The sequence below is a fragment of the Triturus cristatus genome, chromosome 2_2, assembly GCF_964204655.1.
Source record: "Triturus cristatus chromosome 2_2, aTriCri1.1, whole genome shotgun sequence".
Taxonomy (NCBI): Eukaryota; Metazoa; Chordata; class Amphibia; order Caudata; family Salamandridae; genus Triturus; species Triturus cristatus.
This window is the reverse complement of record NC_140582.1, coordinates 807,060,563-807,084,238: the sequence shown is the minus strand read 5'-3', so window position 1 is coordinate 807,084,238 and position 23,676 is coordinate 807,060,563. Positions and strand designations below refer to the sequence as shown.

Below are 23,676 nucleotides of genomic sequence, written 5' to 3'. Positions count from 1 at the left end.
AATCCCAATTCTACTTACACATTACCAGTTCCTCCATATTCGGAATATGCGAAGTTATGAGATTGACTTCTATGCCACCAGAAGTACTGAACTTGCAGAGAAATATCGCCCTGTCTTAAAAAGATCAATAACGGATAATTGATGATGGGCTCAATGTGCATAAAGTCTGGATATGTTGTTGGAATGTGGTCACTTTAAGGGAGAAGGACACGCTCAGTGGAAGAGGAGGCCTTGAAAGGAAAATGGAAAACCAGTTATATAAGAGAAGCTGTAAGGGTAAAAGAGACCTTGGTGATTTCTATGAGAGAGTAAAGTAATTTTTCTTTACATATTTTAGCTTTGTGATGCTATAATGAAATGGACTTGGTGTGGGACTGGTGTAGTGTGCACACGGCTGTGCAGGATGATGTGCATAATTCGGAGGGGGCGGGGGTTACCAGTGATTGTTGCTCCTGCAGGGCGAGCTCAGAACTCCAGTATCGGAGAACTGATTGTTGCGGGACAAAGCACTGACCAGTGTTGTAGGCTTTTCTGTGCAGTGGTAATTCTGTAGTGACAGTGCGCAGTTTGGTGGGCGTGCGTTGCGCCCCCAATGGGCCAGGTATACTACGTTTTCATTTGCTTATGTGTGTCATTCTTTTGTTTGGAGTTTATAAAGGGTGACATTTCGGTATCATTTGTGGGATACTTCAAGTAAACACTTTATCGTAAGATGATGGAGTCATTGGGGGTCTCTTTTTTGAGTAATAGAAAATATCCTTTTTCACACAGTTCTACTCACATACGCAAAACCAATGGGAGTCTGTCGTCTTCATGACGTTCACGTTGTCTATGTAGGTACCACCCGGCAGCGCTGTCGGTACTTTTCACAACTTTCCACGCCGGAATTGCTGAGCCATGAAGCGACTGACCATGGTGTGTTAAAAAACAACCAGGGCCCTGAAGGGGAAACAGCCCTGACACTAAAACGAATCTGCAGGGCGATGGATGAGCGGGTAGGTAAGGAGTCTGCGACTGGATCATGTCACTGCCAGATAAGGTGTTACCGAAGGTAAGTAACTTGTCCAACTGATAGAGACATCTATCCGCAGATTCCTTACCTTTGAACAGATACCCAAGCAATACCATCCCTGAAAGAGGGACTACGGAAAAGCTTCAAACTAAAAAGTCCTGCAGGACTGAACGGTCGAAAAGGCCCTCCCTGCAGACTTGGTTGTCCAGGCAGTAATGTTTGGCGAACGTGTGCAGAGATGCCACCGTGGCAGTCTGGCAGATGTTACGAACCAGAACACCATGCTGAAGAGCCATGGTAGCTGCCTTCACCCTGGTACAATGGGGCCTAAGGCCTTCAGGAGGCTGCTTCTTTGCCAAGGCATAACATTTTTATGGAGAAGATGACCCAGTGTGAAATGGTCCTCTTCTGTACAGCACACCCCTTTTTTGCTCCAACATACCTTATGAAGAGTTGGTCGTCCACCCTGAACTCTTTAGTGTGATCAAGGTAGAACAATAACATTCTTTTTGGGTCCAGAAGGTGGAGATGCTGCTCTTCCTTGGAAGGATGCAGAGGTGCATAGAACGTGGGCAGAGTAACAAACTGTCCCAGATGGAAAGGTGTTACTACTTTAGGCAAAAAACTGAACCCTAGTGAGAAGCACTACTTTGTCCGGAAAGACGGTCAGGTAAGGAGGCTGAGATGACAGAACCTGCAGTTCACTCACCCTCCTGGCAGAAGTTATTGCTACTAAAAAGGCTGTTTTAATAGTGAGCAGCTGAAGGGGGCAATTGTGCAGTAGCTCAAACGGTGCACACATCAAGAAGATGGGAACTAATTTAATGATATGAGATGGGTCGTACTGGAAGCCTTAGATCACAACCTCCCTAACATCCAGACCCGCCTCCTGGAACAGGAACAGAGATGGATATATCGGCTGTCCAGCCACATCACCGGCCTGAACGATAATATCCCCTGGAACAGCCTGAGAAAATCCTAATTTTTCCTGGATTAGGCTTAGATAACCATCATTCTGCCCCCCCCCGTGGTGTTTATGTCCAAATCATATCTCTGCTTAATTCAGCATCCCTACCTCCTTCGAGACTTTAATCCCCTGAGCCCTCAATTAGCATCAGTACCGGCTCTCCACCGGTCTCCCCCACAGGCCATTTCCTTCAACATCACTGGCCTTATTCATACTGCGCATGCGCAGGTATAGTGGCATCTCCCTATGCCATTCACTTTCCCCATCGCGCCCCCGGAGCACCTACGCATGCGCGCCAGGCTCACTTCTCTCCTTGGAGCCGGCACCTTTAGCTTAGCCTTCCTTCATGCGTTCCCGCAGCATTCACGCATGCACGCCAGGCTCACACTGCTCCTTCAAACATGCGCAGTCCTCGCGGCCCCGCCCGAGCTCACCAGCCAGCCCGCACGTACGTAATGGAGCACTTCACTATTTAACTTCTCCCTTCCTGGGGACCCACAGCATCCGGGACTTCGGGAGACCACAGTAGGTGCCAGGCGTTGACAGCTCCTCAATCAAGTAAGGTGGCGTTTGCCTTTTTCCCTGGGGGTTACAACATTCTTCCCTACAACATTCTTCCCTACCTCACCCCTGAGACGTGTAACTTCTTTTCTCTACAGAATTGACGCCATAGTGTAATTATAATAATTATTATTATTATTTTAATTCTTTCCGTCCCTGCATTGCGCATCCCCCCCTTTTTAGTAACCAACTAGTAAAGCGCTACCCTCATGGCTTCAGTCAGCCTCGTCTTACCAGCGCTCAGTGGGTCATTCACTGTGACACACCTCACTCGAGGTTTCACGGTTCTTCCTCAAACCAGATCGTTGCCTGCAAACTCACCAGGCACCACATGTGTATAATCCACCATCTGTTTTCACTGTTGTAGTGCCGTGTTAACCACCACTTGGCACACATAGTTCACAGAGCGCTTTGCGTTTACCTAGCATCTCTAATTGACTTGCCTCCGATTTTCATACGCTCAGCAGCATGATACACCTCCATAGTTCGTGTGTCATCACAGGTACGATCCTTGAAGATAGGTTTGCTTCACCACAGCACTTAAGATTGCATTTTATAGTTGCTATAATCCACGGCACCAAAGTGGCAGTCTCATATGTGTTCTTGTGCTGTCTTGTTTCCTTCCACAGGTTTTGCGCTGCAGTGTCCGCAATTTTGCCGACACTGGGTCCACACACCTTAGCGAGTGTGTAGGTAAACAACCTTTTTATTTTTTCACTTATCACGTGGCACTTCGCACTTTGCCACTCACTTACCTCACTGGTCCTGACGAAAGCTCCATATTTCCCCAAGAGAGCTGAAACATGTAGACCTACAACACCGACAACTAGTAGATGATAATTTCTCTCGTAGTTGCATCACATACCCTGTTTTTATTTATATCCTGAGCCGCCAGTAATAAATTTCCTAATGGCAAGGACTCTCAGAGATATTTTTTAACAATCACTACATCACACTCTTGCACCACACCAGCTCCGCTGTAGCCAGGCGTCGTAGCACAACCGGGGGGCATTCGGCCACCCGGTTGGGACCCCGATGATGAAGCATGACACCAACCAGGTTGGTGTGTGAGGGGTCTTTTAACCTACCTAGTGTGTTCCCAAACACTGTCTCACAGTGATCGTACCACACAGCATTGGGTTCGTCCACCATTAATAAAACTAACTAATTTAAGGTCCCACTGGGGCATAAGAAAGGGTGAAGGGGGAAACAAATGAGTCAGCCCCTTCAGAAATCTCTGTACAAGAGGTGATTTAAAAACAGACGGTTGATCTGGAAACTGAAGAAAAGCAGACGGGACGAAAATTAGCCCTTCAAAGTGCCCAAAGCAGAGCCCTGCTGGGCCAAAGAAAAAAAAAAAGAATATCTGAGAGGGACGCGGAAAAGGGGTCGACAGACCGTTCTGTACAATATTTACAAAATCTTTGCCATCTGCAGGCATATACCGACTTTGAGGAGGGACGCCCAGCTGCCAGAATAACTTTACAGACTTCGGCAGGAAGATCAAAAGCTGTCAACTGTCACCAATCACTCTCCACACAAGGAGGAGGAGAGTAGACGGGTTCGGGTGGAGGACCATCCCCTGCTGCTGCGACAGAAGATCCTCCCAAAGGGACAGCCTGATCGGAGGATCAATGCTCATTTGCAAAAGCTTGGGATACCTTACTCTCTGTGCCCAGTCCGGAGCCACAAGGATGGCTTGTGCCTGGTTGCTCCTGATCTTTTTGAGCACTCTGGACAGGGGTGGTATGGGCAGAAAGGCGTACCAGAGGCCTGTGCTCCACTAGCGACGAAAAGTGACGCCAGCGAGAGCCGCCCTGGAAATTCCAATGCGCAAAACTGCTGACACTGCACGAACAGATTTAAGCAAGGCTCTCCCCACTGTTAAAAGAGACCTTGCCCCACCTCCGGATGGAGACGCCACTCGTGATCCGCAAGGCACCGAAGGCTGAGTTCATCTCCTCTAGCGATCAGAGAACCGACCAGATGTTGGAAGTCTGTGGCAGTGACGTGGTGCATAAGTTTGACTTATGAGAGAGCAATTACCGTTTCTTATTATCCGCAACATACAGCTTCGCTTCTCGGTCTCAGATTGTTTTCGGGTGGACGAGGACACATTTATTGAACAACTTCAAGGGTCTTATTATGAGTTTGGTGGTGAGGGAGCAGAACCGCCCGGCTCCCGCACCGCCAAACCCATGTACAAACCGTCCACTAGATCAGGAGTTTTCTCCTGTCTGGCGTGCGGTTCTTAGGCATTTCCAGGGCAGTGCCTATGAAAATGGCACCACAATGGGAACGTCAAAGGCAGTACCTGTACGTCATGGAGTGCTGCAGTCCATGTCATGCAGGTACTGGTGTGCAAGCACACAGGGCAGCACATGTTGTGCCCCCCGTGTGCATCCTCATGGTGTGGGCCACCAGTGGGCCCTGCAGGTCCCCTTTAATTACTCACTGACACACTTTTCATGGTGGCTGCACCACCATGAAAATTGTGGCGGTGAGGAAACTTGTAGTATGCTTTGCAGGCTGCAGAGACCCCGCCAAGCATAATGCAGCCTCAATACCGCTGTGCCACTGCCAATGATCTCTGATCCCTGGTGGTTGCGATGGTCCCATGGTGGCCCGATCGCCCTGGTTGTAATGGGGCAGTCAGAAGACCGCCACAACTGCGTCCGCGAGTCTGGCCATCCGTGGAACGCCAGACTCGTAATAAAGCCCCAAGTCATGATCCGAGCCCAGACACCACAGACACACCTTATGGAGCTCTATTCTATAACCGTCATTTATTGTTTAGAGTCACAGCATGATTTAAAATCTTTCATTTTAGTAGGGGCATTGTTCCCTAGAACATTGTATTTCTTTAGGAAGTCGCAAGAAGGCTGACAAAATTGTGAGCGGGGCTTCTGGCCCGCTTCAGAATGCTTGGAAAGAAAGGAACTGACATCAGCACACAGGGGGCGCTTATATCCAGCTCCCTTCTATCACTTCAGGAGTGGAATCCAGCCAGTATGGAGCCACATGGAAGTGGGAGCATTGCTGGAGAAAAGTTTATGGATCTGGTCTGGCGTCTGGGGAGTATTCTGAAGTGAAGAATCTGCAGTTATAAATACCATTAGAAAGATGTTTACTTTTCTGAGTGTTGGTGCATTATTTTTCTAAATATAATTAAAGTCCTATCCCTTGACAAATATTGGAACTGTCTGGACATTGATTTTATTGTGCTTTATAAGTGCGTCATACAGTACGTGAGCTCCTAGTCACACACTTAGTCTGCAAGCAAGCCTTGACCCTCCACCTCACCATCCCTTGAGCTATAACACACAGAACAAAAGCAGTGGCACAGCCAAGAGCGGCCATTGTATCATGACCGCGTGGAGCAAAACAGTGACACCGGGTAACTGTTACACAAGCATTGTCCATTTACCCCACAGTGATCTAGGACTCAGAAATAGAATGCAAGCATACATGGAGTACAGGGATAAAGATGCAGAACAACAAGTCTTACCCTTTCTGTGGATGCTTTTTGGACATTTAGAGTTTTCACACCAGCTGGCAAATGGAACTCGTGTTTTTCGTAGTCCGTGCTGAACAAAGTCTTCTGGGTCCTAGGATCAATAAATGCCATCCCGACATCACTGGTGATGGCGGTATTATCTTTTTCCACAGAGAGTTTTGTTGTTCCTTGCTCGAACACAACCTTAAACGCAATATACCAACAGGTTCAGAAGCTTGACAGAATAAAGTAAAATAAAAGAAAATGTGTTTTAAATGATACTTATTTATTCTAGTCTAAAGCTGTAAATACTGGTTATTTAATTGCAAAATAGGTCTAAAACATCGGTTTCGCAAACGCTGCCATGGTGTAATCATTTAATATATTATGTTAGATCACACACACACAGCCATGTGTTCAAGGTATTGCCTATTTATACATGATGTACGATTCTATACTAGAAAACTGATCAATAAAAAACATAACGTTATTACTTTTTTAAGCCAAGGATTGCTGGTGCTGACAACGCAGCGAGGCAGCACAGCGGTGATTAGGAGTTGGCATGTTCTACCGAGCAGACTGTGTGAATGAAAGGTGTCTTTTACAGCGGGATCAGTGACCCCCAAAGGCATCCATGCATTATGGATTACAAAGCTTCTGACAGGCACACAGACAAGATAGTGGGGGAGAGAGCAGCAGCAGAGTCTTTAGAGAGACTTCCTGAAGGAGTCGTGATTAGTTTTGACAGAGAAGAAAGAAAGGCAGAGACTATTCAAGTCTGGCTCTAAGTCTGGAAAAAGACCTGCCGCCCAGCCTTGAGGCGTGAATGACGGGTATTTTCAAAAGACGCCTGTTACGCCGTCCGCACTATTTAAGGTGGACAGTGCAAATTCCTTTTTATCCCCGTACATCACCACCAGGCAACACCTGGTGGTAAAAGACAGGGAAAACACAGCTCTCAAAGTTCTTGGAAGGCAACAAAAGACAGACTGGTAGGCTGCCTAATTTGAGCTATTCGTGGTGGGCTTCTTAAGTAAGGGGAGGAGAACGATGGTCTGCTTTCAAGCATCGGGAATAGTGGCCGAGCACAGCAATGAGTTGCCACGTATTGTGCGAACTGATGAATATTCGTTTACATTTTTTTTAAAGCAGGGAGTTGAGGACAGCAAACAATCCTGAAAATGTAATAGTAAATAAAGCAAAGCTCCCAGGTGTCAAGGGGACGAATGTGAAAGCACTGCTTATTCGAAAAAGGCCTCCGCCATGGAACACGACTTAGAATGCACAGCACACGGGAAACAAACAAAATTCAAGCGGAATGATAAAGAGAGATCTCATTTCCACAGGGACAATTACTCAATGTTGTGGTACCTAACTTTCCAGTGAGTTAGCTGTTTAACCACAGCATTCAAAGAAGACCTCTGAAGATAGCAATAAATTGGAATGACCGTAAAAAGAGATTAAAGTATTATCCTCACTTAACAGCATGCGACATTTCTCTTATCAAAAGCGGATGTGGATATTTTTTTCCTCGCAAAGCTACAAAATTAGCATTTTCTTTTATCCTAATAGGGTAAAGTTACTTCCTTTAAGCCGGTGACTGTAGTGACCACACCGTCATCCGCTTCAGTCAACACGCATACACAGACGTCACCCAATGATTACACTGACACTTTATTAGTGGGTGAAGAACTGCTGCAGGTTTATTTCATACAACATAGTATGATAATAAAATTGGGTTATCTTACGGGCGATCCAGGGCAGGCAGCCCCTTGCTGCTCCGCCCGCCTGGTGAGCCAGCACACACGGTGGGTCGATGCCCGGCAGTGTGGCACATAATTATTTACAGATCATCCACTGGGTCACGTGATCTGTCTCCTACTCCCGCCCCTTCCGACAGGGGCGGAGCGTGTTGTGGCACACCCCCGGTTGGTCAGGCCCCCCAACCGCCCGAAGGACTAACGGGGCGCCGTCGCGGTCTTCCCAGAACCCCCTTCGGCTCCTGGACCTTGGCTCGGGCACCCTTACTGTGCCGGACAGGGGTACCCTTACTGTACCGCCTGTCGCAGAGGTCCAGGCTGGAGCGGCAGGAAACAGAGGAGGAACTGGGCGAGGGGGCCTCCTAAGTAGGGGGGGGGGCAAGCCGCGCCCCCCGCCCCCCAAAGGCCCGCCTCCCGCTCCAACTAAAGGGAGTAATACCTTAGTGGGCGTAGCCTCGCGCGCGAGGCAGCAAAGGGGGAGGCTCCGACGGGCGGCCACTAACATGCTGCCCTGCTGATGTCCCACTGCTTGGGACGCGGGCAGCGGCATTCTTTTTAGTCAGTAGGACTGATTCAAATATCAACCTTTAAGCATGCTGCCACCTAGTGGCAAAACTGCAAACTACTTTTCCTTTCAACTGTTCACACAGGCATGAACAAAAAAACATAAAGAACATCTACCGACACATTTAAATCGCAACAAAGATTCATACAGTCTCGAGTTCAAATTGAATTTCAACATCAGGATCACAAAAGAATGGAAACATTACAATACTCTATCGTCCTTTACGGACATCTGGACTGAGAAGGGGTATAGGAGGTAAAAAGGAAAATCATATGATTAGTCAATTACCGCCAGAGAGTGCGCTAAGTGTCAGTGCACCACGACCCTCCAAAATTCCAGTTGCAGGGAAACAGAGTCCCTTCCAAATGGAAGATGAAGTCCCATAATGCATCTGCAGTTTATTTAGATGTGTAGTTCTCCCATCGCGCCGTGAACCACTTCACTTCGTCCGTTAGATGCATCTTTCGAAGAATACACAAATAACATGTCACAGTGTCGCACCTTTAGTTGGATGTTATAACGATTCTGCAACCTCTATATTGGTCTATTTTCTGATTAAAAACAACGCTTGCTGCTCATTAGCGTTTCAGAGCTTAGCTCACAAAAACGGAGATCCGCTGTTCAACAAACCTTACTTCCTCCACTGAACTGCTCCACGCAGGATGCAGTCTCGTCTCTCCGCTGACCCAAGATTCATACGACTGCCCATCTAAACACTGAACCGTTTCAAGGTGCTTTTTTGGGAGACCGTCCTCCAACCCCTCAGGTTGACAGCTCAAACTCCGACATCCCTGTAGGTCACTGGTTGTATTCCCAAAACTGCCTGCAAGTCACTGTCTGCGACTGAAGGGTAGTAATGAGGGCAAAGCCCCCCTTACTGCAGCGTGATTGGCTAAGCGAGCTCCTGCTGTCAAGGGTGACAGGTCCCCCGGGGAAGTCAATGGTAACTTTTGGTCTCTATTAAATCCAGAGGAGAGAGTGTGTTCTTCCATCCGAAGTGCCTCCTGTTCTCATGCCTGAAGAAGAGGAGGAGGCTTCACCAAGATAACTTCAGGTATCATTAGCAATTTGGCTGAGACCGTGTCCATCTTGTAATAATGAATTTCCTTATTCATAGCGCGATTAAAACTACCTGTATCAGAGACATTAGCTGGGTTTGACTCTCCTATGCAAGTTTCCAGAGTCACGAGAGTGAACTGAGACTTGGTCCCATGGCGTTGACCCTGAGAGGGGGACTGCCTCAGCTCCTCAGTGCTCAATACTTCAAAGCAACAATGGCTTGGGACATCTGTGTCCAGAGTTGTTCAGTTCAACTCAACAGTCTATGGAGAAGGTGTCAATTTGGTCCCTTAAAGGCCATTAGCACCCGACTTTGGTCCACTAAGGGCATCAGCACCGGGACACTTTACACCACTGTGACAGCAGGATCTGGTTGGACAAGTTGTCTGGCACCAGCACAAGTACATGTTACTTTCTCTGTAAGCATCTGCTAGTAGCATGTAGTGCTGAGATTCATATGCTCTGCATACTCCTGCCATCTAATGCTGGAGTTGGAAGTATGCAAGTTGTTTTTCTTCGAAGAAGTCTTTCGTGTCACCAGGCATAATGTGGATTTGGTAATATTAGATTGTCTTTTTCGCCCAGCGGGTGAGAGGTAGTAGGGATGGTGAGTAAGGATAGTGTGGTGACTTGCATACAGTATGGAAACAAGCATTGAAAATGCAACAGGTCTCGCCTTTAATTAAGTTAAAGCCATTTGCTTTGCTAATGGTGTTGTATAGCAAAGCAAATGGCTGACTTAATTAAAAGGTGAGACCTATTGCACACCCAGGAGTTCTGCTTTATATGACTGCGTTTGGCGCACGAACAGCTAGTTGAACTAGTTGTCCCGGCCTTTTATCATTTGACTGGATAGGGAGTTTTTTTGTGTGTTTAATTTTGATCGTATGAGGGGGATTACGTTTGTGCAAGTTTGAACTTTGCAAAATAATTTATATAGAAGAGTAATAATTTGCATAACTTTCCCAGCTTGAGGCCGAGGGTATTAGCCTCTATCTCATGCCAGAGAGCGTGGGATATGTCACTGGACTCTCTAGTTGCAATTCTTACGGTCTACAGGGTATGGGGATAGGTCTAAGATTTGTGGTTGCCCCCTCCTAGATGGCTGTTTGAGGGTGGTGTGAGCCATCCAGCAGGAAGGAGCTTGTTCTGGGTCAGGACACCAAGGAATGATGGTTGTCCCCGGACCACCATCTCAAACAGGTGTCCACACGGGTGTGTGTACGGAAGCTCAATTTTAGAAGCAGTCGTTTTCCCTCAAATTTGCAAGGCAGTTTCGTCCAGCTGCATTTTGAAACTCTGGCGATTAAAATTTTTAGTTCATGAATAAATAATTTCTGTACACTTGTTGAGTCGTCAGTGGGAGTCATAAATACTTTAGTACTAACAACACTACACTTTAAATAAAAAGAAATTGTGGTCTGAAAACGAATGTGAGCTACTATCACTAGGCAGGACAAAATGTGTCACATTGGTGATTTCACTGTTCTTGAAAGGCATTTCCTACTCAAAGCAATGGTTCACAATCCAGGAAAATGGATTTTGAACCAATTAAATCTCACAAAGTTCAAGTAAAGCAAAATAGACGAATTCCTCACAACCATAATACAACTTTTATAAGGCCTAGTGGATTCAGTTACATGCACATATACAATCTTGCTGGCTTTCTCTGCTGCACCCCTTGTCCACTAGATTGCCTCCTCCTATCACCACCCCCTACAAACACCTCCCAGCCGTTTCGAATGACAGCCTGAGACCAAACTTTGTTGTTTGGTTAGAGATATAAAAATCTGAAGCCGTATTTATTAAGTAAACAAATACAAATTCACATCATCACCGTATAGCACTCTTATATACAGGTTACAACAGTTTTTTCCCCGCAATACACAGTCCGCTCGCCATTGAGTCACCTACAACTCCTATACTTTCCTGTGCATCAAAATCATTCTGTGAACTCACGGTTTACCCTTCAACTCAAAATAAGGTCGCCTGTCCCCTCTGGTCTCTACAATGTTAAAGCACGGGGATGCCTTCGGGTCACCAGGCGCTCTACAAATCGCTAAATAAATAAATAAATAAATAACTCCGCCCCAATACCTCAGACCTTCCTAACCCCTCTGGGGGCTCTACTTAGGGCGTGAGTTGCCCAACTGTTCTTATGGGAATCCTTGCTGTTTATAGTAGTACAGGATGCCTGCTCACCCCAGAGCAACCCTCCCTGGGGCACCCCTTACACCCGCTGGAGAGCTAGTCTGGGCAACGTGGCCATGGTCCCCAGGCGCAGACCCATCCCAAAAATATTCCCAAAAGTCACTATTCTGAAGCGCTAACTGCGCACGACTGAAATGTGGGGTAAGGGACCAAGAAAGCAACTGGTCCAACCCCTGCAAAATTGCAGAATCCTTAACAATTGAGGAAAGCACCCCTTTTGAGGTCTACAAGACACTTGTGTCCTCTGTAACTAACTTTATCTGAGATGCAATGGGGACCTTAATTTTCCCTGCCAACCATAAACTAACTCACCTCGCCATAATATGACAAAAAGCATAACATAACAATTAAAAATAATATAACAAACATAGGATCTACCTGAAGCAGAAACGGAGAGTTAAAGACGACTGCAGCTCGCAACAACTTTATACCTATGACAGAAGGAACCTGACATAACATAACATGAAAAACTTACACCAAATCGAGTCTACTAACTTCGGGGATGGGTGGACGAGTAAAGAAGAGATTCTCTGCCATGCAGTAGCTTCCAAATTGCGGCTATCGGGGTGTGCGGAGGTAACGGTCTTTGCGGCAAGCAGGGTTGGACGCAAAGAATCCGATGTTTGCCTAGCTGCGCCTTTTACCTGTGTGGCTCTCTGGCTAGGCCTATTGACAACTCTGGCCGAGGGACACCCCCCTCCCCCTTGCAAGCTCCATGTAGGATAAGATGGCAGGCCGGGCCCAAGGTAGGGGAATCACCTGCTGGTTCGTCTGCCATCTTGTGCCTCCGGGCCATGCTGTGTCCTCCATAATGTCGGCTATCCCCATTTGGGGTGTGTCTTTGGGCATTTCCTCGCTTTATTGCTGTATATCTCCTTCCATGTATATTTTCGGTCTCTTTCTGGCTTGCATTTTGTATTTCTCCCCGTTACTCCTCCATTCGTATTGTTTTTCTCTCTACAGCTATACACCCACAATCTTCCCCGTCTCTCTAGCCTCTCCCCACTCGTGCTCACACACTCCGCCCCTCTCTGTCTATCATCTGTGCACTCAAAAGCACCTCCTCTCTGCCACCCCGTATGTAATATCACAGCCGTTTGACGGTAAAGTGGGTGGAGGTCGTGGTTCATGTGTGTAGTATCGAAGTGGCGAAGTGCGGTGCGCTTATTGAAACTCGAGGGAGAATGGACATGGTGCCGACGGCGCACTGCAGCGTGTAATGGTATAGTGTTACAGAGGTAAAATATGCATGCAGAGGTCCAGTATATCACAACGATTTCTGACAATAGCAACAAGCAACATGACCGCTGACTTCTGACCGAGGGCAGTAATGGCCAAGTAGTACTAATAGATGAGAGTTTTTGGAGGGCCAGAAGTAGTGTGTAAGTGTATGTTTTAAAATTAATTGATCATACAGGGGAAGACCGCCAATGTAGCAGCATAGTCACCGTTGCGGGTCAACAGGGAGGAAGCAGCTTTGAGTTCCGAGGAAGCGCCCGGTACCTTCTAACAACCGGGGCTTCCCTACGCCCGCAAAGAAGAAGATCAGAGTGCGCCCAGGACAGAAGAGCGCCGCCGGAAAGGAAGCTGCTTCGCTGAAGGAGTGTGGACAGCCCGACGCCATCTTTGTCCCTCCGTGCGAGTGAAAGCGAAAACACGCCGCCATGCGCGCGCTTGTGGACATCATACGCGAAGAGTTGCCATGACAATGGCAAGCTTAGCACAAGATGGCGTCGGACTGTCCACAGTCCGTAGGGGCATGTGCATGCTGTCTGCATTGGACAGATGGCGAGAGCAGCCATCTTTGTCCATGCAGGCGCGTGCATGCAAGCGTTGGGGAGAATCGATTACAAAAGGTGCTCTCCATGGCGAGAGCAGCGCATGAGCTGCTTTCGTCAGGCGAGACCTAAAAAGGTGTAAGTAACCACTGACTTTCTTGAAGGTAGAAGGGGGCATTGGAATTTACAGCACAACATGCTACAAACAGATGCTCACAGGGTCAGTAACATATTCCGTCCATAGCAAGTGTGGCAGATACACATGCTCTGCATAGACTGTAAAACAATACTCCCCTAAGTGGTGGTTAGTCAGTGTATGGTGCAGATGTTTGAACATGGTCGTCAAGATTGTCTGGCCAACCTGAGCCTGCTGGTGGGCTAAGATATCCACACAATAGTGCTTGGTAAAAGTATGTGTAGTTGACCATGTAGCTGCTTTGCAAATGTCAGCTATGGGGATATTTTCCAAAAAGGCAAAGTGGCATCCGCTTTATAGGTGAAGTGAGGTCTGGGTGGAGTGGGCAGGGTTCTCATCGCTTTAAGGTAGCAGGTTTGGGTGTATTTGACAATCTGCCTCACTTTGCCTGCTTTTGATACATGGTGATATTTATGAGGTTGTGTGAAAGCAACAAATACCTTATGTTTCATGAAAAGATTTATTCTAGCAATGTGTTACGATAGCTTGCTTTACATCTAGTGTGTGAAGAGCCCTTCCTGCTACCAAATCTGGCTGAGGGAAAAAGACTGGTAACTCTGTAGTTTGGTTAAGGTGAAAAGGGGACACGACTTTGGGGAAGAGCTTAGGGTTAGTCCTAAGGACAACCATATCGTTGAGGCCCTTAAAGGAAGGTTCTTGTAATCTGAGAGTCTGCAACTCACAGTGCACCTAAGCTACGTAATAGCAATGAGAAAAGTGACTTTTCAGGAAAGGAATTCCAAACAGCTCAAGCACATTGGTTCAAAGGGTGAGCCAATTAGCCGTGCAATGATAACACTGAGGTCAGGGCCGGATTGGGAACAGAAACCGGCCCTTGCAAACTGCAATTGTGTGTCTTTTGCTTGCAAACTGCTCGGCCGCCCCCCTGGGGAGAGGAGGGCGGTGCGGTCGAGCTGTTTGAAACGGCTGATTTCAGCCAATTTTGTTACAGGGGGCCGATATTGCCAGCCCCCGGTAACAAAAACGGCCCCCGAGGGCCTACAACCGGCCCCCACCCTGACTGAGGTTCCAGAGTGGGGCAGGTGGAACCCTGAACGGGATGGCTCTTAAGGTCTTCCATGAAAATCTTAATGACAGGAATTTTTAAGAGCAAAGTGTCTTGTCTGTGTTGCATATAAGCGGCAATGGCAACTATGTGCAGGAGTATCGAGATGTAGGCTAACCCTGACTTCTGTAGGTGAAGAAGACAATGTCCTGGACCACAGGTTTGAAGGAGACCAGGTGTTTAAAAATGCAGTAGTGGGAAAATCATTTCCACTTGGTCGTGTAGGAGGTCTGTGCTGTCGACCTACCACCTTCTTTGAGGATGTCCATGGACTCCTGTGGTCAGATAAGTTAGCCAAACTCTAGGACCTTAGGAGCCAGATGGCCAAATTAAGCTGCTTGGGATATGGGTGTCTGATTCTGCCCTGGTTCTACTTGACAAGGTTCAGCCTGTTTGCGACCTTGCCATGGGGAGTAACAAGCAATTCAAGGAGAGTTGAGAACCATGACTGTCAGGGCCAGGTGGAAGCCACTAGGATGAGCATGAGGGATGTTTGCACGAGTTTCCTGACCACATAAGGAAGGAGGGGGGAGGAGGAAAAAAGCATAGGCAAATATCCCTGACCACTTGATCTATAGGGCATTGCCCATACACTGTGGGTGCGGTAACTTTGCGGTTAAGCTTATTTTTTGTCTTTGCTGGTAGCAAAAGGTCTATGGTTGGATCCCCCCCCAGCGGCGGTAGAAGAACTTTAGGGTGGAGTTTCCACTTGTGAACTTGTTGACACATTCTGCTGAGCAAGTCTGCAAGATTGTTGTACACTCCCAGAAAGTACACCTTTAGGTGGTGTATTTTGATGATGCATCACCCAATGCAAAATTTGCTGCGCTAGAGCTAAGAGCTGCGGTGAGTGTATGTCGCCCTGTTTGTGGAGATAGTTTATGGCGGTCATGCTGTTTGTTCTCACTATGTCTATCTTGCACAGTTTGTTCTGGAAAAAGGCTTTGAGGGCGAACTGAATGGCTAAAAGTTTCAGTTGGTTGGTGGAGACCTTGCTGGTGGGCGAATACAGACCCTAAACTGCCATGCTGTGGAGATGTGCCCTCAAGCCAGATATAGATAAGCTGGTGGTGATGGTCACTTGAGTAATAGGGTACATGAAGAGCCTCCCCTGCAACAGGTTTTTGCTGTTCCACTACTGCAGAGAGCGACGGTTGCTGGCCCCTATTAATACAAGATACTCTCACTGATCCTCCGCATGTGACCATTATGTTGAAAGATATTCCTGCAGCGAATGCCTGCGATGTCTGGCGTGGGGAAATGTGGCTATACCGGAAACCACCATCCCTAGAAGGCGCATCACTGTCCTGACAGTGAGGGGATAATGTGCCTGAAAGAGAGGCAGTAGCTGCTGAATGACGATGCTCTTTGTTGGTCTGGTTTCGCCTTGCCTGTGAAAGCGTTTAGAATAGACCTTAGGAAGGGCTGAAATTTAAGGGGTTGAAGGTGAGATTTGGAGGCGTTTAGGATAAATCCCAGTTTGTGGAGCAGGGAGACAGCATCTTGGGTGTAGGCTAGGCACTGCAGCCTGCCTGCACTCTTGATCAGCCAATTATCGAGGTAGCAAAACATGTGAATGTCCGTCCTTCTGAGGTGGCATCTACTTCTGCTAAATATTTTGTAAATACCTTTGGGTTGCAGTGACCTTGAATGGTAATACCTGGCATTGGTGGCCACTTACCAGGAATAGGAGGTAGCAGCAATGAGCTGGATGGAAAGTAGCCATCTTTCTGATCTAATGCGGTCATAAAATAGCCTTGTTGTAGCAGAGGGATGGCATCCTGCAGGATAGTCATATAGAAATTTCCTGAGAGGATGTATTTGTTGAGGGGTCGGAGGTCGAGAGTGGGCCTAAGGGTGCAGTCCTTCTTGGTAATGAGGACATAAAGGGAGTACACCCTATGCCACTATGTTGTGGGGACACACTTATGCAGTAGCGCCTAAACCTTCTCATGTAGCAGGACAAGGTGTTCTAGGCTGAGGGTGTGTGTGCAAGCTGGGAGGGTTGTTGGGTTTTAAAGGAGTTGTAGCCAGAGGTTTAATCAAACCCACTGGTTTAAGGTGATTTCCTACCACTGTTAGGAAACCTTGCAGCCTCCCAAAACAGGTGTTTTGTGATGGGATGGGGGACAGGAGATATGAGGCAAATCAATGCATGGTGGTAGCAGCTCCCTCAGTTATTGACCCTGAAGGTGCCCTGCGTGTACCTTATACCCCCTACTGGTGGTTGGTCTGCTGTTGCCTTTAATAGGACTGGGACTATTCTGCTGATTCCAAAATGAGGCTCTGGTAGTTGTGGTCTGGAGGACACTCAAAGACTTTCCTTATTTTTTCAAGCATCTGATCAACCTGCAGTCTGAAAAGATGTTCTCCCTTGAATGGTAGGTTGATGAGATACTGTTGCACCTTTGGCTTGAAGCCCAATATATGAACCAGACATGGCAAAGGACGTTGATGGATGTATATACCCCTCTCGCCTCTTGTATCAGCTGCATCTAGGGTGCACCTTATGGTGACATTAGAGACCGTTTTGCACTCCAAGACTATCTCCTTTCCCCTCCTCGTGTAGGTGTTGAATTAGGGTCAACTTTTCCTCCCACTGAGCTCGGTCATAAAGCGAGCGGAGGCCCACTGAATTTGCAATGCACCAGTAGGTAGTTGCCCCGAGAGCTACTCTTTTATCGGCTGCATCAATGCGTCTGCTCTCCCTATTAGGCAGGGGAGTAGCTTGAGAAGCAGCTCGATTGCGGGCGGTATGGACCTCATGGGAGTCTGGGGGAGGGAGACATGTCCCTTAATGTATGTATGATCAGAGGGAGAAGGCTTAAAAGTCTGGGAGTGACTACCCAGGCTTATATAGCCTCATAGAAGGTGTCATGGGCAAGTTTAAGAATTCCCTCCCGCATAGGCTGAAACTGCAGTGAGCGTTCTGTCCTAGAAAGAGCATCAATGAAGAAGTCGCCATCCTCCGGCATGGTGTGCATATGGGCTTTGTGCTATGCAGCTGCTCATTGTATCACGCCATGGTATGTGGTGGTCTTCTTGGGGGTGGAGGCCTTAACAAGGACATGTTCGAGATCTGGTTCCCTATGGGAGTCAAGGGAGGGGATCTATGCCATAGTTGTCTCGTGGGTTGTCTGTAAGTTGTTGGTAGAATTAGCAGTGTTCCTGGGGGGGGATATGGTCTGGGGGCACCAGTGTAGAATAAACTGTGGTGACCCCTGAGGAGAATCTGAAGGAGGTGGGGGTGGAGGTCGGGGTGGAAGAGGAGGTGGTGTTTGAGGAGGAGGAGGAGGAGGTGGACGGCTAGTAGCTTTGTCTCTGATCCTTTTAGGTGGCTGAGCTTCCGAAGGGACGTCTGGTGGAGCAGAATCCTCAACAGCTAGATTCCTCTTCCTGGCAGAGTATCTACGGTTTTGCAAGAGATCTTACTGGTACATGATTGGATGAAAATTATTTTCTATCTCATCTACTTCTTGTAGTCTTTCTAGGGTAGGCCTCAGCAGTCCTCGGAGCCAACCGCTGAAGATGGTCTTGGTGCTGAAGTTTTGTATGCCGAAAGAGCCTTAGTGTTTGAGGGATGTTTTGAAGCCTCGGTACCAGAAGGTTTTTTCGGACTCGGGGGCTGAAAGGGGCCGGAGCCCTAGCTGGATCCCTTATCAGCTAGGAAGCCTTGTTCAGAGCTGACCAGACCGCGAAGGTGGCAAAGACCCTGTAGGCAGCATTGCTTCGTGCACAGGGCTGGATGACAGACAACTGACTAGCGCTGCATTCTGATGTGCATCCACCACTTGTTCCTCTAGTAACAAAGAGTGCTCTTGCAGCAAAAATTGAAAGCAAAAGGTGCACTTAGCATCGCCGTGGTCATGGGAAAGATAAAAATTGCAGACTGTGGAGTTCAGCCAAGGGATACTTGGGCTGGCTCTGGGGGCATTTCCTGATGGGAGTATATTTTATCAACCTCTATGCTTAGTGTGGAGCCCCAAAAGGGTGGGGGTGCACCGATAGTTATGGACTGGGTCTTCAGCAACAGTTTCTGAAATGAGTCAAGGGAGCACGAAAGGAACGACAATCAATGAAGGAAGCGTTTCTCAACAACAGGAGTGGAAAGTTAACTGGGTGAGTCCAAAAATGAACGAAAAATATGTGGAGTCCAGGCACCCCATCGTTACACATCTGAACCAGACGGAGGAGAAAAAGGGATATGCTACTTACCCCGTAAGCATATGTTTGTGGCAGATAGTGCTGTAGATTCACATGCTTTGCATACTCATGCCATCTAGTGTTGGGTCTGGATGTGTACAAGTTGTTTTTCTTCGAAGAAGTCTTTCGAGGCATGAGGCAGAGTGACTCCTCTTCTTGGTGATAATGTGCATAGGTATCGACTCCATTGTTAGATTGTGCTCCCGCAGGCAGGAGAGAATGGAGTGTAGAATAAATGTAAGTAAAGATATGTCCATGTTTAAAAGAAGTAGACTGCAAAGGCAGTAAGTGTCTGGGGAGAAGGGTGGGCGCATGTGAATCTACAGCACTAAATGCTACGAACAGACGCTTTCAGGGTAAGTAACATATTCTATTCGAGGCATGTGTAGCTGTAGATACACAAGCCTTGAATAGACTGTAAAGCAGTCCTCCTCAGAAGCAGTGGCTAACTTGTGAGTGTTGCAGTAGTTTGAACGAGTGTATGCAGCACTGCTTGTCCTACATTAGTTTGTTAATGTGCTAAAACATCCCCACAATAATGTTTAGTGAAAGTGTGTAATGTTTGCATATGTCAGCTATTGGAATGTTTCCCTGGAAAGCCATGGATTGAATATGCTACTTATCAGTATGCATCTGTTCTTGGCATGTAGGGCTGCTGACATTCATATCTGTGCATAGATCGCCGCCTAGTGTTGGGTCCGGATGTTTGCACGTTGTTGTCCTGGAAGAGTCTTCGAAGTATCCTGAGATAGGTGACTCTTCCCCTGGACCACAGTGCGCATGGGCATCCTCTCCATCCTCAGATTGCTTTTCGCCATTGTGGCAGTGATGGAGTAGATACAGAAAGTGATGACCATGCTATACAGTAATTCTGAGAGCTGCAGCTGCTACAGGCGCCGGGGAGGAGGGTGGGCGATATGAATGTCAGCAGCCCTACATGCCAAGAACAGATGCATACTGGTAAGTAGCATATTCAGTTCGAGACATGTGGGCTGCTGAATTCATATCTGTGCATAGAATACATAGCAGTACCTCCTATTAGCGGCGGCCACCAGTGCCAGCTGCAGCGGTCTGAAAAAGAGTTTTGAGAACAGCCTGTCCTACAGCTGCCTGCTGTTTTGAGTGTACATCTACACAGTAGTGTTTGGTAAATGTATGTATAGTGGACCATGTGGCTGCTCTACATATTTCCTGTAAAGGAATGTTTCCCAGGAAAGCCATGGACGCCCCTAACTTACGTGTTGAATGGGATCGTGGGGGAATCGTTAATGTGCGTTTAGCCTTTTGATAGCAAATTTGAATACATTTAACGATCCATCTGGCTATACCTGCTTTGGAAATGGCGTTGCCCTTGTGTTGTGGAGAAAAGGCAACGAAAAGTTGTTTTGTCTTCCTAAAGACTTTAGTTCTGTCTATATAGTACATGAGGGCTCTTTTTACATCTAGTGTATGGAGCATTCTCTCTGCTACATTTTGTGGATTTTGAAAGAAAACAGGCAGTTCTATAGTTTGATTCATGTGGAACTGTGATATTACTTTAGGCATGAATTTGGGGTTGGTACGAAGTACGACCCTGTTCGCGTGAACCTGTATGAATGGCTCTTAAATGGTTAGTGCCTGGAGTTCACTAACTCTTCTTAACGAAGTGATTGCCACTAGGAAAGCTACTTTCCAGGTGAGGAATTGAATCTCACATGAGTGGAGAGGTTCGAAGGGTGGACCCATTAGTCGGGTGAGGACCAAGTTGAGGTTCCACACCGGTGCTGGTGGATGTCTTGGGGGAATTACTCGTTTAAGTCCCTCCAAGAAAGCTTTGATGGCAGGCACTCTGAACAAGGAGAGGTGCTGCCTGTTCTGGAGATAGGCTGCTATTGCGGTCAAATGGATACGTATTGAGGTGTATGCCAGATTGCATCGGTATAGGTGTAGGAGGTAACAGATTATATTTTGAATGGATGCGTCTAGCGGGTTAATGTCATTGTTGTTGCAGTAGATGACAAACCTCTTCCATTTAGCTGCATAGCAAGCTCTGGTAGTGGGTCTCCTGGCCTCCTCAATGATCTCCATACAGTCAGGTGGCAGGTTTAGGTAGCCAAACTCTAAGACTTCAGGAGTCAGATTGCCAGGTTCAGCTGTTGCGGATCTGGGTGCTGAATTTCGCCATGGTTCTGCGTTAAGAGTGCAGGTTTGATCCGCAGCCTTTGATGCGGCACCACGGAAAGTTCTAGAAAGGTGGTGTACCATGGCTGGCGCGCCCATGTGGGAGCAACTAGGATGAGTGTCAGTGAGTGCTGTCGTAGTTTGCGTGCCACCAGCGGTATCAATGGCGCTGGGGGAAAAGCGTACGCAAATCTGCCGGACCAGTTCCTCCATATCGCATTGCCCTGCGACTGTGGATGTGGGAACCTGGCGGCAAAGCTTTGGCATTTTGCGTTTTCGTGTGTGGCGAATAGGTCTATCTCTGGATGACCCCACTGTTGGAAGTACGGTTGGAGTACTGACGGATGTAGCTCCCACTCGTGCATCTGGTGGCTGTGTCTGCTGAGCAGATCCGCCATCTGGTTGTCCTTGCCGGGGAGGTGTTCCGCCATGAGGAATATGTTCCTCTGAATGGCCCACTTCCACATGCTCTGAGCCAGATGAGACAACTGTGGAGAGTGTGTTCCTCCCTGCTTCTGTATGTAGTACATGGCAGTCATGTTGTCCGTCCGGATCAACACGACTTTGTTGCACAAGTGTACTTTGAATGCCTTCATTGCCAGGAAGATTGCCATCAGTTCTAGAAGGTTGATGTGCATCTTCTTTTGTTGTATTGTCCATAGTCTCTGCACTGTGTAATTGAGTACATGAGCTCCCCATCCCTGGAGAGACGCGTCCGCCGTCAGTATTATTTGTGGAACAGGCTCTTGGAACGGTCGGCCCATGCAAAGGTTTTGTGGATTCCACCAATGCAGAGAGTTGTATGCCCGACCGCTCACCAACACTAGGTCTTTTAATTGCCCGTGAGCCTGATTCCATTGACGTGCCAAGCACTCCTGAAGCGGGCGCATATGTAGTCTCGCGTGTGGGACTATGAAAATGCAGGAGGCCATCATGCCTATCAACTGCATGAACACTGGCGCAGGAATGGAGTGTTGAGGTTTGAACTTTGAAATCAGCATCTGCATGCTGTTGATCCTCACTAAATTTGGCTGAGCTGTGGCTGCCAGAGTGTCTATGGTCGCACCTAGGTACTGTTGTACGTGTGCGGGTTGGAGATGTGATTTTGGGTAATTTAGTGAGAATCCCAGACTGTGAAGAAGGTGAATGGTGAGGGACATGTGGTTGGCACATTGTTGGGCTGACTTTGCCTGAACAAGCCAGTCGTCCAGGTAAGGGTAGACGTGAATGTGTTGTCTCCGTAGATGTGCAGCCACTGTAGCTAGGCACTTGGTGAAAACTCTGGGTGCTGTCGTCACACCGAAGGGGAGGACTTTGAATTGGTAGTGCTGCCCCTGAATAGTGAACCTGAGATATTTCCTGTGAGCCGGGTGTATGGGGATGTGGAAGTACGCATCTTTGAGGTCTAGTGTGGCTAGGAAGTCTCCCTGTTTGAGCAGCGGGAGAACCTGCTGTAGGGTGAGCATATGGAAATGCTCTGAGAGAATGTAGTGGTTGAGGGGTCTCAGGTCTAGTATAGGTCTGAGTGACCCGTCCTTCTTTGGTATTAAGAAGTACAGAGAGTACACCCCTGTGCCTTGCTGGTGGACGGGCACGACCTCTATTGCACCTTTTTGCAGCATACTTAGCACTTCCTGCTGCAATAATGCTAAGTGCTCTGAGGACATAGGACGGTGCTTTGGCGGTATTGTGGGTGGAGTGGAGGTTAATTCGAGACAGTAACCGTGCTGGATAACATCCCTGACCCACCTGTCCGTGGTGATGGTATTCCACGTGGACAGGAACCGCTGGAGTCTCCCCCCGACAGGTGTTATGTGGTCGGGGGGAAGGGAGAGGGCGTCACTGTTTGTTCTTGGGTGAGGACCTGGTGTTGCCGTAACCGCGTCCTCTGCCCTTGGTGCTGGAGCCACGATATCCACCTCTGTTGTTTTTATCGTAGGTACTCTGTGTGCCCCCTTTATTGTATGTTTGCTGTGACCCCTGTCCTCTAGCCGCTCCCCTATTTCCGGGGCGACGAAAGGAGCCACTACGAAATGTCTGCGTTTGCAGAGCCCCCATTGACTTTGCAGTGTCAGTGTCCTTTTTGATCTTTTCTAAGGTGGTGTCAACTTCTGGTCCCAATAAGTAGTCGGGGTTGACAGGCTGATTTAGGATGTTATTTTGAATCTCAGGTTTGAATCCGGAGATTCTTAACCAAGCGTGTTGGCGTAACATGACGCTGGTGTTTATCGCCCTCGCAGCTGTGTCGGCAGCATCTAGTGCACACTTAATGGATGCGTTTGTAAGAAGTTGTCCCTCTCAGATGAGGAGCTCCGCTGCCTCTTTGTACTCGTCTGGTAGATGTTGGAGTAGTGACTCTAGCGTGTCATAGTGTGAACGATCGTAGCGAGCCAGGAGTGCCTGTGTATTGGCAATGCGCCAGATGTTTGCTGCTTGGGCTGCAATCCTTTTGCCGGAGGTCTCCAGCACCTTGGACTCTTTGTCCGGGGGAGGAGCATCACCAGTTGTTTGCGAGTGCGCTCGTTTGCGAGCGTTAGCAACCACCATGGAGTCCAGAGGTAACTGACCTCTAATGTACATAGGGTCCCCGGGCGCAGGTTTGTATTTTTTCTCAATCCTGGGGTTTATCACCCGTCCCTGGT

General features: G+C 47.9%; 1 protein-coding gene across 2 annotated transcripts in view; it reads right to left on the bottom strand.

The window, feature by feature from the left end:
• The window catches only part of SGCB (sarcoglycan beta), a 290,526-nt gene that overhangs the window by 46,021 nt on the left and 220,829 nt on the right, over window positions 1-23,676 (bottom strand). For both annotated transcript variants that reach the window (XM_085642109.1, XM_085642108.1), the window contains one exon: window positions 6,049-6,240. In XM_085642109.1, coding sequence (XP_085498235.1) covers window positions 6,049-6,240 — 192 coding nt within the window. The remainder of the gene's footprint in view (window positions 1-6,048; window positions 6,241-23,676) is intronic.